At 43.3% G+C, this 15,271-nt stretch overlaps 1 protein-coding gene across 2 annotated transcripts in view; it reads left to right on the top strand.

Moving 5' to 3' along the window:
- LOC311227664 (protein argonaute-3-like) overlaps positions 1–15,271 on the top strand; it is an 82,751-nt gene that overhangs the window by 12,937 nt on the left and 54,543 nt on the right. For both annotated transcript variants that reach the window (XM_084313396.1, XM_084313395.1), the window contains exons 3-7: positions 3,065–3,242; positions 4,245–4,365; positions 5,775–5,983; positions 8,709–8,845; positions 14,859–14,993. In XM_084313396.1, the coding sequence (XP_084169522.1) occupies positions 3,065–3,242; positions 4,245–4,365; positions 5,775–5,983; positions 8,709–8,845; positions 14,859–14,993 (780 nt within the window). The remainder of the gene's footprint in view (positions 1–3,064; positions 3,243–4,244; positions 4,366–5,774; positions 5,984–8,708; positions 8,846–14,858; positions 14,994–15,271) is intronic.

Genomic DNA, 15,271 nt, shown 5'->3' with positions numbered 1-15,271 from the left:
ACAAGTGCATTCAAATCATAAATGTCATTACGTGAACGTTGTATATACCCTTTGCTATATATTAAAGATTCGACGGATACATTTGTGTGGACTTGGTTTCATCAGGTGGGAAAGTGTTCATCATATCTATATCATGTACTGTGTGGCCAGTAGTTAAAGTACATAAAGCGGTAGTGGTTTAATGATACCATACTTATCAATACAGTCAGGGAATTGTACCCCTCAGTTACATTATGTAAACACTAATGTTAGGGCGACCCAGTGGTAAACCACATAACGCGCTGAGTCGCGGCACGGCCGACCTGGGTTCGATTCCCGAAGCCGTCGTTATTTGTCGAATGTCTTCCCCCCACTCTGTCTCCCGTTTCACCTTTCTCTCTCTCTCTCTACTGGACTGCCCAGTAGAATAAAGCGATAAACGCTAAAAAAGAAAAAAAAAAAAAATGTTAGGCTACGTTTAGACAGAGAGTCTGAACAGAAACCGCAAAAGTCGTCTTGCGGTCTCACTTTTAATTTTGCGTTTAGACTAGCGTTTTGGGATGGAATTCTGCGTGCAGACGACGCTGTAACGACTCGAGACGACGGAGCCCCACTGTCACACGATTGGGGCATATGTCACATGACGTGCTGTGAAGACCCGCCCTACTCTGCCTCTGATTCGCAGACTGTGGGTGGGGAATGTGATTGGACCAAAGCAGAGTCACTCACAGACAGTGGGTCCAGTACTAATAGTTGTGATAGCCGCGGGACAGATTCTTGTGTATTTAAAAGTACTGCCAATGTAGCCTTCAGGTGATCGCCATGGATAGAATCAGACATGCTTTGTTTACGCTTCTAGGCTACTGGCGCATGCCTGTGATGTAAGCAGTACGCGCAACGAGAGCCTTGACAACCCTTTCGTCATCGTTTTATGCGGTTTGACAGTTTAGATGATAGCGCAAAGGTTTATCGTTTCTAGGAATTCCACCCTGGAAGGTGGTCTCCCTTTTTTACGGTTTCACCCCGTAAAAACGCTGTTTCCGTATAAACTAAAGGCACATCCGAATTTTTTTTTTTGCGGATTCACCTACTAGCGTTTCCGTCTAAACAGTAAAACTGACTAATGTTTTACATGATTTACAATGCCTTTTATGAAAGTTCCAAAATGCAGTATTTTCCCACCTGCAAATAAAACTTGAAGAATGTAGAATGTGAAGAGAATCTATGGGTGGTGATGTTTGGAATATCACAATTTCATTCAATTTAAATGATTAGGGTCCTTCTGCAATCTATTCCTTTGTGTTAAAGCTTATTGTATGAGTCATTCTGCATGGAAATCTAAGATTTAGTGAGCTAACGTTACATTTATTAAGTCATGAGAAAGTTGAAACCATATCACAATACTGAAAAGAAAACAAAAATAGCCTTGATTTTTGGAATTTGTGATACATTTTCAATCTTAAAAGATTCCCAAAATCCCCCCACCACTAATATGGTCTGGAAAAAACTCTATTGGGGCTTTAAGTTGAAAGAGCTTGATGAGTATTGTATGTCCAAGTTTAGTTGTGCGTGGAGTCTAATATCAGTTGCCCACTGCATTTGGTGGAGGATGGAGGCAGCACAAGAGGAGTGTGGTCATCACCTGCTCCATCCCTGCCCCCTCTCCCACTCCGTTGGTGCTTTGGGGGGTAGTGGGGGCACAGTAGTAGTTGGTAAGAGTAATTTGTGTTTTTATATATTTTATTTAGTCCTGACATGTTTTAAGATTGGATTATTTTGGGTGTTTTAATGTAAAAGTACAATATAAGATATATATATATATACAGTATAAGATGGGGAAGAGAAATCTGGACGCATCTTTTCTTGCTCGTGTGTCAGCATGCCTTTAGTTTCCATGGAGACACGGCAGCCCACATGGGTGGCGTTGGCATGGTAACGACACATGGGAGCCAGAGAAGCAGGGGGAAGCATCAGCAGAAACCGAAAGTGCAATCTTTTTGAATGATATGGCACAGTCGCTGCCGTGAAAGACAAGTTTTGACAATTCTCCACCCACTCATCAACTCGTCACTTATTCCAAGAGCATTATTGTTGCAAGACATTCTCCTTTTTTCCCCAACATAACTTCTGCAATACAAAAGGCTTTATACTTTGTATTGCTATTTTGCTGATTGTGTGTCGTCTGTCCCCCTTTTGTAAGCACTGTGTGTGTCGCTCTTCTGACTCATAACAGTGGGAAATGTGTGGTTGTGTGTGTGTGTGAGGTCATTGTTTGGCTGTGCAATTTCCAGCCAGGCTTTCGTGAAAATAGGTAGGAAGCTGGCATGGTATCTGACACACACCCACTGCTCCTCTTGTCAGAAAGAGGCTGAGCCATTTATTCGTTTATTTGGAAGGGACAGCATGTATTAATGGACAATACATATAATGCACTGTAAATACACAGGATTTAGCAAGGGATGCTAATTTTCATCCTCAGTCCCCAAACATAAAACAAATAAAATGCAAAAACAGAGCCATTTGGGAGTGGTTTTAACTGGTCATCGTTATGTAAAATGTCACTAATTTCTGCAACCTTTTATAGCATTGATGGCAGATGAGGAAAAGTATCAAAGGCCTCTTTTCTTCTTCCTACACCAGATTTCCTCAATCGGTGGAACAAACGGAAACGGTCTTGAACAGTTACTTTTCAGTTTTCACTCCCTCAGCCCCTCTCTCTCTCCTTTCTGTTCTTCCCATCTCATCTGCCAGTTCCTTCCTCCACAGTGCATCTCTTGTCTTCCTCTCTGCCCCTCTGGCCCTGATTGCCTCAGCCTTCCTTCCACCTTGTCATCACTGATCACCGGATTGGAGGAGATAAAGCCTCAGTCAATCATGGTCTTCTTAGTCCTTTCACGCGAGATCAGTGTCCCTCATAGAATGCATTTTAGAAATTAAAACCTTTCTCTTAGCCTATTTTTACTTGATGCAAGTAGTGCTTGATGATGATAAATTTGAATCCTGACCGTCTGTATAGATTTTGACCATGGACATGTGTGCAGTAGCTTGAATGGTATTTTATAGAATATACTGTCTGTTCTTGTAGGAGCCGTTGGGGCCCAAGCCCAAGCCCTCTTCGCTTTGCCACGGCGGCCTGGCTATGGCACCATGGGGAAGCCCATCAAGCTGCTGGCCAACTGCTTCCAGGTGGAGATCCCCAAAATGGACGTCTACCTCTACGAGGTGGACATCAAGCCTGAAAAGTGCCCACGTCGGGTCAACAGGTAAAAACAGGTTGAAACTAGTATTTTTATTTTTTTTATCCACTTTTTCTCCTTATTTTCTATTTTTCTCCCATCCCAATTTCGTATTATCCAATTCTTCCCTCCCCTGTCTTGAACGTTGCTACTAGACTATGCCTCCCACTGGTTGGCTGTAGTGAGGATAGAAGCCTTGCATCACGTGTCCCCTCCGGTACACGAGGAGGCAGCCTGTTGCATCTTTTCACCGCAGCAGCTCGAACTCTCAGTGGCGAGGAGTAACGCGTGGGAGGCTCACGCTGCCCCCGCTATTTCCTGTTTCCGCCGCACCGGCGTCACCCAACCGACCTGTAGGAGTCGCTGTCCACAACGTCCAATCCCCACCCACCGGCTTTCCCACCCTCTAACACTGCCAATTGTGTTAGTATGACGGCCAGCCAAGCCGGTAGCAACGCAGAGAGCTGGGCTCGATACCGGCGTCTCCTGCGTTAGTGGCGAGCGCCTTGCCCACTGCGCCACTCAGCCGCCTTGAAACTAGTCTTTTAAAGGCAAAGTAAAGAGCTGGATCAGGAGAGGCAGAACATGGGTTTAATTATATTTTATTTATCTTAGTTGTTTTTATTTATTTAATTTAATTATTTATTTATTAGGTTTTGAGGGGTATATTTTGTATTTGTATTAATTGTATTTTATTTTTTATCTCCCTATGTTTTCCTCCCCCCTGCGTGGTGGGCACACCTTCCCTTTACCCACAGGCTCTGACAAGTGCATGTTGTATCATGCATTCTTACTCTAATACACCTACACACATCCAGGCATACACCAATGGATCAAGCCCAGTCATAGACTACAAAGCACATTTTTCTTAATTGAGAACCTTTTCTTAATAAGTCTACCCTCATTCCATGCCTGAGAAATCAGCTTAACATGTTCAAACCAAGTGCTTGCTCAATACAAACTGTCAACGGGTGAAGTGGCTACGTTCTGGTTTTGTATGAGCGTAGAGTGTTGTTGGATGTTTTCCAGGGAGGTGGTGGACTCCATGGTGCAGCACTTCAAGGTTACCATCTTTGGGGACCGCCGGCCAGTTTACGATGGGAAGAGGAGCCTCTATACTGCTAACCCACTGCCTGTCGCCACTAGTGGGGTAAGACTGTTTATTATGTATATTACCCTCGCATCATTATGCTGTTCAGTAATCTCTGGCAAAAATACAAAGTAAAGGCCAATGCATACTTGAACATAAAAATTATGCTGGAGCTATCTGCCATCCTGACTTATGCCGGTAGAGCTTATGCGCAACTCTCAAAAAATGTAACTACCGGTATACTATAACTAACTAGGACGACATGACACTGCAAGCGCTGTAATTGCCTTGGGCCGTGCATTTCCATATTTACCTTGATGTGTGAAGACAGCATTGTTCTTGTGTAGAAGAGAGATTAGCAAAGAAGATCCACATTTATATGTAGGCTATATTTGTAAAGATTGCAAGATGCCACCAAATTCATTGTAAGAGATAGTCGAGAACATGGGTTTTTGGACACCCTCAGAACATGTGCAAATAATCAACAAACTTTTAAGATGAAATGAACTGTAGGAGACGAGATGTGGGGATGCAACAGGAAAAATACTGGTACCTCCCGCCCCTCTGTTGTTCCCTCTCCTGGAACATGGATTACAGTTAGGATGAAGACAACAAGGTAGTTATAGCAAGCTCCGATTCACTCCTCCTCTGTTTGTCCCAATGTTCCAACTATCCAAACTTGCTACACACGTACGCAGAGCTATGAATGCTCCTATCCGCTGTGATCACCGGCAACAAAATACTGGTGAACTCCATCTTGGCCTTAACCACTTAAGCCCTAGCCATATTTTCAGAAAATATGCCTAAAAGTACATGCCCAAGTAAATGGAAGATTGCTCCACTTCTACAAGGTCCATTAGCATGTTCTTGGTATCTAGGGACATCTATGGACCTCAGGGAACGTATTCACAGTGACAGAAATATTGTGTCTGTTACTATGCTTGAGTAAATTGTAATGAAACAAAGGAGAATATAAATTACTCTGCTCATTCAGCACCTTTTTGAGATGAAGTGTACTAAAAGTCTAAGCAAATTAACTGAGGACTGATGATTTACAGGGTTTTTTGAAGATGCAGTACTGAATTTTGCCATCCGGACTCATGCAATTTGAAATATGGATATAGAATATCAGGCCTATAAATTACCTTATTATGGCCAAGTCATACATCTATGGATCGGGGCGGGCCATATCTCCTCTTTCCAATTGCAGAGGAGTCTGGATTCAATTAAAACGTCTTTTCTAGACTTTTACAGAAAGGTAAAGAAACGATATATGTTGTATTTTATGGCAATAACGTTGAGGTTTGTTCGACCTGTGAGATATAACCACGAAAATCATGTCAGAAAAATTACGTCCACACATCCACACAGCTGAATGCACAGACGCGCATGGTAGGTGTTGTGCCAGGTCAGAAAAATAAGTCCCAGGAACCGCTCGGTCATTTGAACCGTGACCCTTTGCTCCTCAGGTGGACCTGGACGTCACGCTGCCGGGGGAGGGGGGGAAGGACCGCCCCTTCAAAGTCTCCATCAAGTTCGTGTCCCTGGTTAGCTGGCATACGCTGCATGAGGTGCTGACGGGTCGCGCTATACCCGAACCCCTGGACCTGGACAAACCCGTCAGCACCAACCCCGTTCACGCCGTGGATGTCGTCCTCCGCCACCTGCCCTCCATGAAGTGAGTTCCTACTTCCTACATCGTCATTATTATAATTTTTTATGATCCACTTTTTCTCCTCTTTTTCTATTTTTCTCCCATCCCAATTTAGCCGTGCCAATTCTCCCCTCCCCTGTCTTGAATGTTGTTTGCATATGCCCCCCACTGGCCGGTTGTAGGGAGGATAGAAGCCTTGCATCACATGTCCCCTCTGATACATGTGGAGGCAGCCTGTCGCATCTTTTCACCTGCCAGCGCGGATTCTCATTTGGATGAGGTGTAACGTGTGGGAGGCTCACACTACCCCTGCCATTTTCCTGTCTCTGCTGAGCAGGCGTCCGCCAACCGACCTGTAGGAGTCGCTGTCCACAACATCCAGATTACCACCCATCGACTTCCACCCGCTAACTCTGCCAATTGAGTTAGTATGACGGCCGGCCCAAGCCGGAGGCAACGCCGACAGCCGGAGTCGAACCCGGTGTCTCTTGCGTTGGTGACGAGTGCAATGTCCGCTGCGCCACTCAGCCGCTTTCATTATTATAATCTTTTATTTATCCAGTTTTCTGGCCATTTCTTCTCTTTTTCAGCAATGCCCTGTTACACACACGCAGGCTGCCCAGTACAACCACAGTCTTCTACTGTTTGCCACTGACCTCGGCCACTGGAGCAGTTGCCTTTCTCAAGGGCTTCTTTACGGTAGTTGTTTGGGGGATAATGCGGCTCCTTTACTTCCCCCACCCAGATTCTCCCAGCCGGTTTGGGAATTCTAACCGGCGATGTTCCGATCGCAAGTCCACTTACTCTGATCATTCTAACCATAACCATTAGGCTACCGCTATCCCCTTATTGTACTGAAATATCGTTGTATATTCTTGACCCCTCTTAAATAAAATAATTCTGCGTTGTTAGGGTTTCGAGTAGATGCCAGGTAACCTTATCTCCAGAAAGTGCCCCATGGTGTCTTCCAGTTACTGTACAATTACATTTAGTCATTTAGCTCAGTGGTTCCCAAAGTCGGGGTCGCGACCCAAAGGTGGGCCGCGAGCAGCCACGGGTGGGCTGCGAGATGATTTAAAAAAAATATATATATATATATTTTTTTTTTTTTTTTTTTTTTTTTTTGTCAGGCCACTGAACTTAGAAGCAGGACAGGACAGTGTTTCTAGTTGTATTCAAAAATGTTATTCTATTGTATTCTAAAATGTGACTATATGGTTTTATATTAACTTAATAAATAAACAAAAACGAAAAATCTACTTATTTCAACGAACATTTCAAACTAAATAACATCGGTCACCTGGCAAAAAAAAAAAAAAAAAAAGCTAGACGATGTGCATTGGGCCGCGGCTCTCTGACGCCTCATTTTCTGGGCCCCGGCCTGAAAAGTTTGGGAACCCCTGATTTAGCTGACTAAATGTAAACGTCCCAGTCACCTTTTACAATCAGTTTTTTTCTGGGGCAGCTCTAGATCTTGCATCTTGATAATGAAACCACATGTTCTAGTCTTAGCTATATGGATTCTTTGGGGGGGGGGGGGGGGGATGGGGATTATTAATGTTTACAAATATTAAGCGATTTAGGAAAAGCATATATGAACATTTACTTAATTGAGCATGGGAAGAGTAGCATTTTTGGCCTTTGTCTTTAAAAATAAAAAGGTTTTAACTTTTTTCTTTATCATGACATACTAGGAAGGCTCAGGGAGACCAGGGACAGACGGTTCTTTATTGTGATAGTAGAGACAGTAGAAAGGCTCAGAGGGAGACAAGGGACAGACGGTTCTTTATTGTGACAGTAGAGATGGTAGGAAGGCTCAGAGGGAGACCAGGGACAGACAGTTCTTTATTGTGACAGTAGAGACTAGGGATGCACCGTTCCGACTTTTTCAGTCCCCATACCGATACCTGGGTTTGGGTATCGGCCAATACCGATACCGATCCGATACCCATTGTCCAATCTTTTTTCCAAAAAAGTTTAAAAAAAAAAGAAATGTATCCACTTTTATTTTATTTTTTATTATTAAAATATATTTTGTTTTTAAGAATTGTAGTGTGTTTTTGATTTGTTGTAAACAAAGACAGAAAATAAACTTAATTCATTCAATTAATAAACTGTATGCCATTGCCTCACTGTCACTGTGTGGAAGAGACTGGGATCATTATTTTGTGCAAGGCAACATCAGGCTTGACTTAAAACATTACTTTTTCCTAACTTAGTGAAACTAAATGTAACAAATTAACACATAGTACATTTATATCTATGTGTATTTTTTTACCGATACCCGATCCAGCTATTTTACTGATATCGGCGGCCGATACCGAATCGGTGCATCCCTAGTAGAGACAGTAGAAAGGCTCAGAGGGAGATGAGGGACAAATCGTTTTTTATTGTGACAGTAGAGACAGTAGAACGGCTCAGAGGGAGACCAGGGACAGATCGTTTTTTATTGTGACAGTAGAAACAGTAGAAAGGCTCAGAGGGAGACCAGGGACGGATCGTTTTTTATTGTGACAGTAGAGACAGTAGAAAGGCTCAGAGGGAGACCAGGGACAGATAATTTTTTATTGTGACAGTAGGGGGAGACACAGAATGTGTTCCACAGGCCAGGAGGGCTACTTAAACATTACATCATCTCTCTGCATCACAGTTTTTTTGTCAGGGAGGTAATGACATGTATCAATGGATCAATATTAGGAGGTTCCATCCGACTGACGTCCCCTTTGTGGAACCCCATCCCCACACCCAGGTACACCCCAGTGGGCCGCTCCTTCTTCTCCTCTCCGGAGGGCTACGACCACCCGCTGGGCGGAGGCAGGGAGGTCTGGTTCGGCTTCCACCAGTCGGTGCGCCCGGCCATGTGGAAGATGATGCTCAACATCGACGGTGAGCGAGTGTGTTTTCTGAACGCTTTCATCCGGATAGACCACAGAGTGGATCGGCAGCTGGGAGAACCCCCCCCCCCCCCCCCCCCCCTGAGTACAGGGAAGTTATGGCCCAGAGGGTTGGGAGAAGACGGTGGGAAGACTGTAAACTACAACCAGAATCCCCAGCATTATCTGAATATGATGTTTCATTGTGCTTAATATTAAAGGGGATAATGGTGAATTTAAAGTATTCATACTGTAACTGGGGTCCCCCTGTGATCCCCTGTGACCTCCTTGGGGAACTCTGGGGGTCCCTGAACCCCACCATGATGACCTCTGGACTAAACTATTTACCTTTTTGAATTGGTTGAGTTGAGTGTTGCAGGCAGCTAGGGTTTTGTCTTTATTTTAATTGCATTTTGTTTCTAAATTTGGGGGAACTGATGAATCGTCTGAGGACCTTCCTTCTGGTTGTGTGCAATATTTTGTTCTGCATTTCTTTTATCGCTTAAAGAATTCGCACTAATTCCAATATGTTATTTCCATGGCCTAGGAAAGTTATGTCATGGTGTAACTGAGGGGTTACAAAACCCTGACTGTATTAAAGATTGTGATAGATTAAACCACTGCTAATTATTATTATTATTACTTGCCAGACAGTACAGTTATAATATGGCAGACACTCAGAATAAGACGGCACGGTGACAAAGAAATATCATTTATAGTATTTATTATTATGCAGTAATTGTACAGAATGGGAATTAATGGTCGCGCTTGTATGGCGAAGAATATGAATAAAGTCAGTGAGTAGCAAAGTCAGTTGGAATGAATAATTCCTAAGCTGGGATACTAGACTAAACGCCGCCTGGCGTAGGATGGCACTATAGTGGGCAAACGATGGTACCGCTGGAGACAGGGGGTATCCTCCCAGAGATGTAAGCTCTGGAGGAAAGAAGAATGTTCGGATACTCTGCCTGTTCACTTGAAGAAAGGGGGTTCTCGTACGGAATCCAGTCCTTATAATCCAAATGCTCAGCAGCAAAGCAATAGCTGTAATCCAATTGCTCGATAGCAATGACGATAGCTAGCTAGCTTCGGTCCTCGAAGCTAGCCCGTAAGATCTTCAAGGTGGTTAAATCCAAACGACAGTGGGTATTAACGAGGCTCTTCTCCACGGTAGTACGTTCCACAATCACTATAATCCAACCAATACTGGTTCTGCAATCGCCGCAGTAGGTTCCAATATGCACATGTCCAGTAGTTCCACGACTAGGCCCTCCTCGTGTACTGGCACTAATTACTAAGTCCACGCACACTTGCTAAGGTTTCACTAGTTACTAAACAAACGAACTGCTGGGTAATGCTACATACCGAACGAACTGCTATAACACGATTCACACTAAATGACGACTCTTTACTTCACATTAAGCTAAGTCGAACTTGACGTTACTGCATTAACTCTGACACTTTTACTATTCACTTCGCACGTTAGGTTCACAACACTCTGTTTAGACGAACTGCTTCACACTACATTAGAATCACACTACTGCTGCTGCGCCTTCCACGATATATATACTTAAGTGGCTTTCTAGTGCCAAGCCTCAGCTCTCGAATCAATGCGCCGGCACCAGGCATGTTCCAACATGCCCAGACTCTCCTTTGAACCTGACTTCAGGGGCGCGTTGCCTGGCGCCGAGAACGTCAAGGGCATTATCCAATGAGGAAAGTGAATATTACTAGGATTCAAACGCAGGCTTAAAGGGATATAGCTTATATATATAAATAATATACAAGGTATATAAAACAATAAAAACGTAGATTCTCAGCTTTAATCTGGCCCTTCACAACACATGGTGAACATGAGCTACTCTCTCTCCCAAAGCCAGAAACCAGAGAAGTAAGACTCAAACGTGTGATGTCATCAGGTATAACGTCTGGAGATGCTCCAGAGTAGGGTTGGGCACCGAAAACCGGTTCTAATAGGAACCGGTTCCTAACTTCCGGTTCTGGAACCGGAAGTAACATATTTGCATTTCGATTCTTAATTTCGATTCTTAAAAAGAAAAAAGAAAAAAAAATTACTTTGTTAATTAATACCCTAGTTACAGTACAGCAACCAAATTAAACTGTATCAAGTCAACTGACGATGTGAATAGTATGAACAAAATTTAAGATTTTTCAAAAAAATAATTATTCTCCTCCGAAATAAGCTGTGACCTGTTTTGACCTGCACCTCAAATAATCGGAATCGAGAATCGTTTAGAACAGGAATCGAAATGGAAAATCGGAACCGGAATCGTTCAAATCCAAACGATGCCCAACCCTACTCCAGAGACAGTTGAGTGAGACTACTTTGTGGACCCACAGAACATTTATCCTCAAATGAGCTTTATTCTCCGTTCACAGTGTCACCTTTACCATCAATTCATTGTCTATGGAGCAGCTTAGACTTTATACTTGATGACATCACAGATTTAGCACTATGGTTTTCAGGTTAGGGAGAGAGTTGTTTGTTCTCAGTAATATTGCTGGACTGTCTTAGACCATAGGTATAACATGTATGATTTATTAAATTGGGTGTAGTTCCCCTTTAACTCATTCTGCGCCATACCTGACATTTCTCGGGTTATTTCAGTTATTTAGTTCTTGAGAAGCGCTTTACAAATAAAATGAATTATTATTTATTATTATTATCTCGCCAGCGGTTGAGCACCATACCTGATTTCTCGGGGTGTTGATCCTTTTTAATTTTTTTGTATCCACTTTTCTCCTATTTTTTTTGTATTTTCCTCCCATCCCAATTTAGTTGTTATGCCAATTCCCCCCTCCCCGTCCTGGTCGTTGCGCGCATTTGCCCCCTACTTGCCGGTCTAGGGAGCCCTGAAGTCTATCACATGCTTCCTCCGATACATAGGAGACAGCCAGCAGCCTCTTTTCACCTGGCAGCGAGGACTCTCATTGGGTGAGTGTAACGCTTGGGAGGGCACACTACCTCACCCAGATCCCTTCCTCGCTGGGCAGGCGCCCTGACCGACCTGTAGGAGTCGCTGTTTACAACGACCATATTACCACCCACCGGCTTCCCTCCCGCTGACACTGCCAATTGTGTCAGAATGGCGACCGGCCAAGCCGGAGGCACCGCTGACAGCTGGATTCGATACCAGTGTCTCTGCAGTGGTAGGCAGACGCTTAGTCCGCTGCGCTACCCGGCCGCCCTGGGTGTTGATCCTTTGATCTTTTCCCTCTGATCCCCGTTCTAAACCATCATCCGGATCATTCTATGTGTCCCTGGCTCGTTTGCCTATGTTGGAATTGCAATGCCGATCGAATCTCACCAGGTGGCAGTATCGCCTACCTTTTGAACTCTGATAGAAAGGGAACAGGAGAGGCAATGAATGAACCAGACTATCGAGACTTGCTCTGAGCGGGAGGAGCTCTTCCAAAGCAATCGCTAGCAGATCTGCTCACCTCAAAAAACCTATAGTGTCCCGTAAACACGTGTAATTAGATATAAACGAGTAATTGCCATCGCCGATGGGATCATTGGAATTATTGTTTTTGGATTACCTTCTGGCTAAGGTAAGGACCCCCTATGTCTATTTTACCGAACCTGAAATATGTTTCTGTAACGATCACAGTGGCTTACTTTACCGGACATCAACCAAGCATGTTGTAACGATCGCATTTTCGGGGTAAGACTACCCCCCCCCCCCCCCCCCCCTTAATTTGTGAAGGCACATGCGTACATGGTATATACCTTTTATTTGGGGTTTCAGGGGATCAACCAGAATGGTTTGGGCTTATTGCATATAATGCGTTTTATCTCGCGATCTATGAAAAAAGACTGGATTATCTTGGAATTGGACGATGTTTAGCGTGTAATAAACTACAAACTACAGTGTGTAGAAACAAACTCTTTTTTACATGTTGGACTAGAAATAGTGTCTGTCAAATGAGCCATACTATTGTCTCCATAGCTATAATGTACAATAGCTCCCGCAAAGATCGTGAAATATCGTGAAAATGGTCATGAAAAGCTGGCGCTAGACAGTGAAGGATGGGGGAAGCTTATGGCGTTCAATGTGTTAATGTAGATAATAGTCTTTCTTTCTTTTTGGGGGGGATTTCTTCACTTAAATTTGTATCATCCTTGTGCAAGCTCCCATTGACCTATGCAACTGATACTACCTGCTGATTGTGAAAACCTCATCCGAGCGATGTGCAGACATTCCTATATATATATATATATATATATATTAAAGGGGATGTTCATTGCTATTCCTTGCACTATTTGGGCAACTTTACACAATTCCTGTGAGAGAAAAAAATGCATTGTTTTATATTTCTAATGAAGTACTCAACCATAATTTTTCTCCCTTTGGATTTCAGGCTGTGTTGGCCTGGCTCCACCCATAAGCAGTTTGAGTGACAGTCATCCACACAGTCTGCGACTGGCACAGAGCGAGATAGAGAGAGGAGGGGGATACTAATTAATTTCGCCACGGGGGGGCATAATTCCACGGGACAATGCATTGGTAACTTGTTTAAAATGACAATATATACCTCTGTGATTATTATTGTATGGATCGGAATACGGGCATGCGCGTGGGAGCATGCGCTATGATATTACAGTGATATGCTAGTGCTCCCGACTGCGAGGGAGAGAGGGAGGGAGCGAGGGAGGGAGAGAGGGAGAGAGGGAGAGAGAGGGACACACACACACACACAGGGAGAGAGGGACACACACACAGGGAGAGAGGGACACACACACACACACAGGGAGAGAGGGACACACGGAGGCACGGAGCATTTATTTTACACACAACCTGTGTAAATGCTCCGTGTGTGTGTGAGAGAAGACTCTCGGTCCGGTCCCTCTCTATCTCTCTCGCTCGCTTGTTCTCTGCCTCTGTCAGACTCAACCTGTTTGAGGAAGTGTCGGGTTACACTATGCGCTACAACCACAGAGCCAATCGGAACACAATCGGCTCCATCAGCTCCTTGTTACGTCACCTTGCGAGTCAAATCAGAATGACTTAATTCACTGGAGGAGGAAATTGTCTCAACTGAATTAGAGCAAATAGAGCTATACTTATCACCACGGTATAACATGCGAACATATGGATGGAAAAATGTATTCTTTTTCACATATTGAACGATAGATAGTTGATGGGCCATAGTATTGTATCCATAGCTATAATATAGAATATAGGTATAGCCCTGCAAACACCACCACTTATTCCGATCTCTTAGAGCATTGACGTGGTAGGAACAAAAGATGCTCATTAAGTCTGTGGCGTCCAATGAGTTAACGTTTAAAAATATATATACATATATTATTATTATTATTTTTACTAGACTTCACTCGGGTGTATTATTGATACTCTCATTGGGCCTCATTCATGAAGCGATATAAAAACAGATTTCGTTCTTAACTAGCATTTCCTCTTACCTTGTTCTTGTTTTGTTCTTACCTAGGATTCAGCAATGTTTTCTTATTGTTGCTTTTCTCTCAGGCAAGACCAAATTCTAAGAGTGGTCGAGAGCACTCTTAACCAGATAAGAAACTCTTACCCAGATGAGAAACATTTAAAAAAGCCTACCATTCATAATAATACATCAGATTTATATAGAGCTTTTCTTAATGCTCAAAGACACTTTACAAAACAAACCATATAATACAATACAGTTTTAGTAGATAAAATAAAAAAAATATATATAAAAAAGTGAGAGAGGAAGGAGTTCATGGGCTGAAAGCAAACCATTGGTCAATTGCCCCCAAATACGACTTTATAAACCCAGAACTTTTCAATAATAATAATTTATTATAACTTATTGCGCGTGTTCTGCTTCTGAAATGGATTATATATTGCTGTTAGATGCTGGCTGCCCAGGCCGTACGCATAGAACGCATATTTACAACCTCTCCTCTCTCCTCTCCTCTCTTCTCTGCTCCACACCTAAATTAATTAATTAATATATATATATATATATATGTCTTTATTTAATTTGTATGTGACTTTGTCCTCCAGTATCTGCCACGGCTTTCTACAAGGCCCAGCCTGTCATCCAGTTCATGTGTGAGGTCTTGGACATCCACAACATAGACGAGCAGCCCCGCCCCCTCACCGATTCCCACAGAGTCAAGTTCACCAAAGAGATCAAAGGTATGCCGCCTCGCCTCCTCAGCACCAGCGTTGTCAACAGACGCTAGATTTTAATTTTTTTTGCTTTGCTTTGCAGTCACAGGCCTTGACACGGGTAATACTGCATTGCATTGCCTCGTCTGTGTTGTTGCATTGCAAACCCCTCCCAATTTTCTGCCGTTGACTAAAAGCACACCTCTTCATTCAATATCTCAAATAAAATTTAAATAAATACTATTTATTTTCTACTATGTATATACTACTATGTACTTACGCTACTATCCCTATACTACTATCTA

This window comes from Notolepis coatsorum, assembly GCF_963971535.1.
Source record: "Notolepis coatsorum genome assembly, chromosome: 4".
Classification (NCBI taxonomy): domain Eukaryota; kingdom Metazoa; phylum Chordata; class Actinopteri; order Aulopiformes; family Paralepididae; genus Notolepis; species Notolepis coatsorum.
This window is presented reverse-complemented; position numbering and strand designations above follow the sequence as displayed.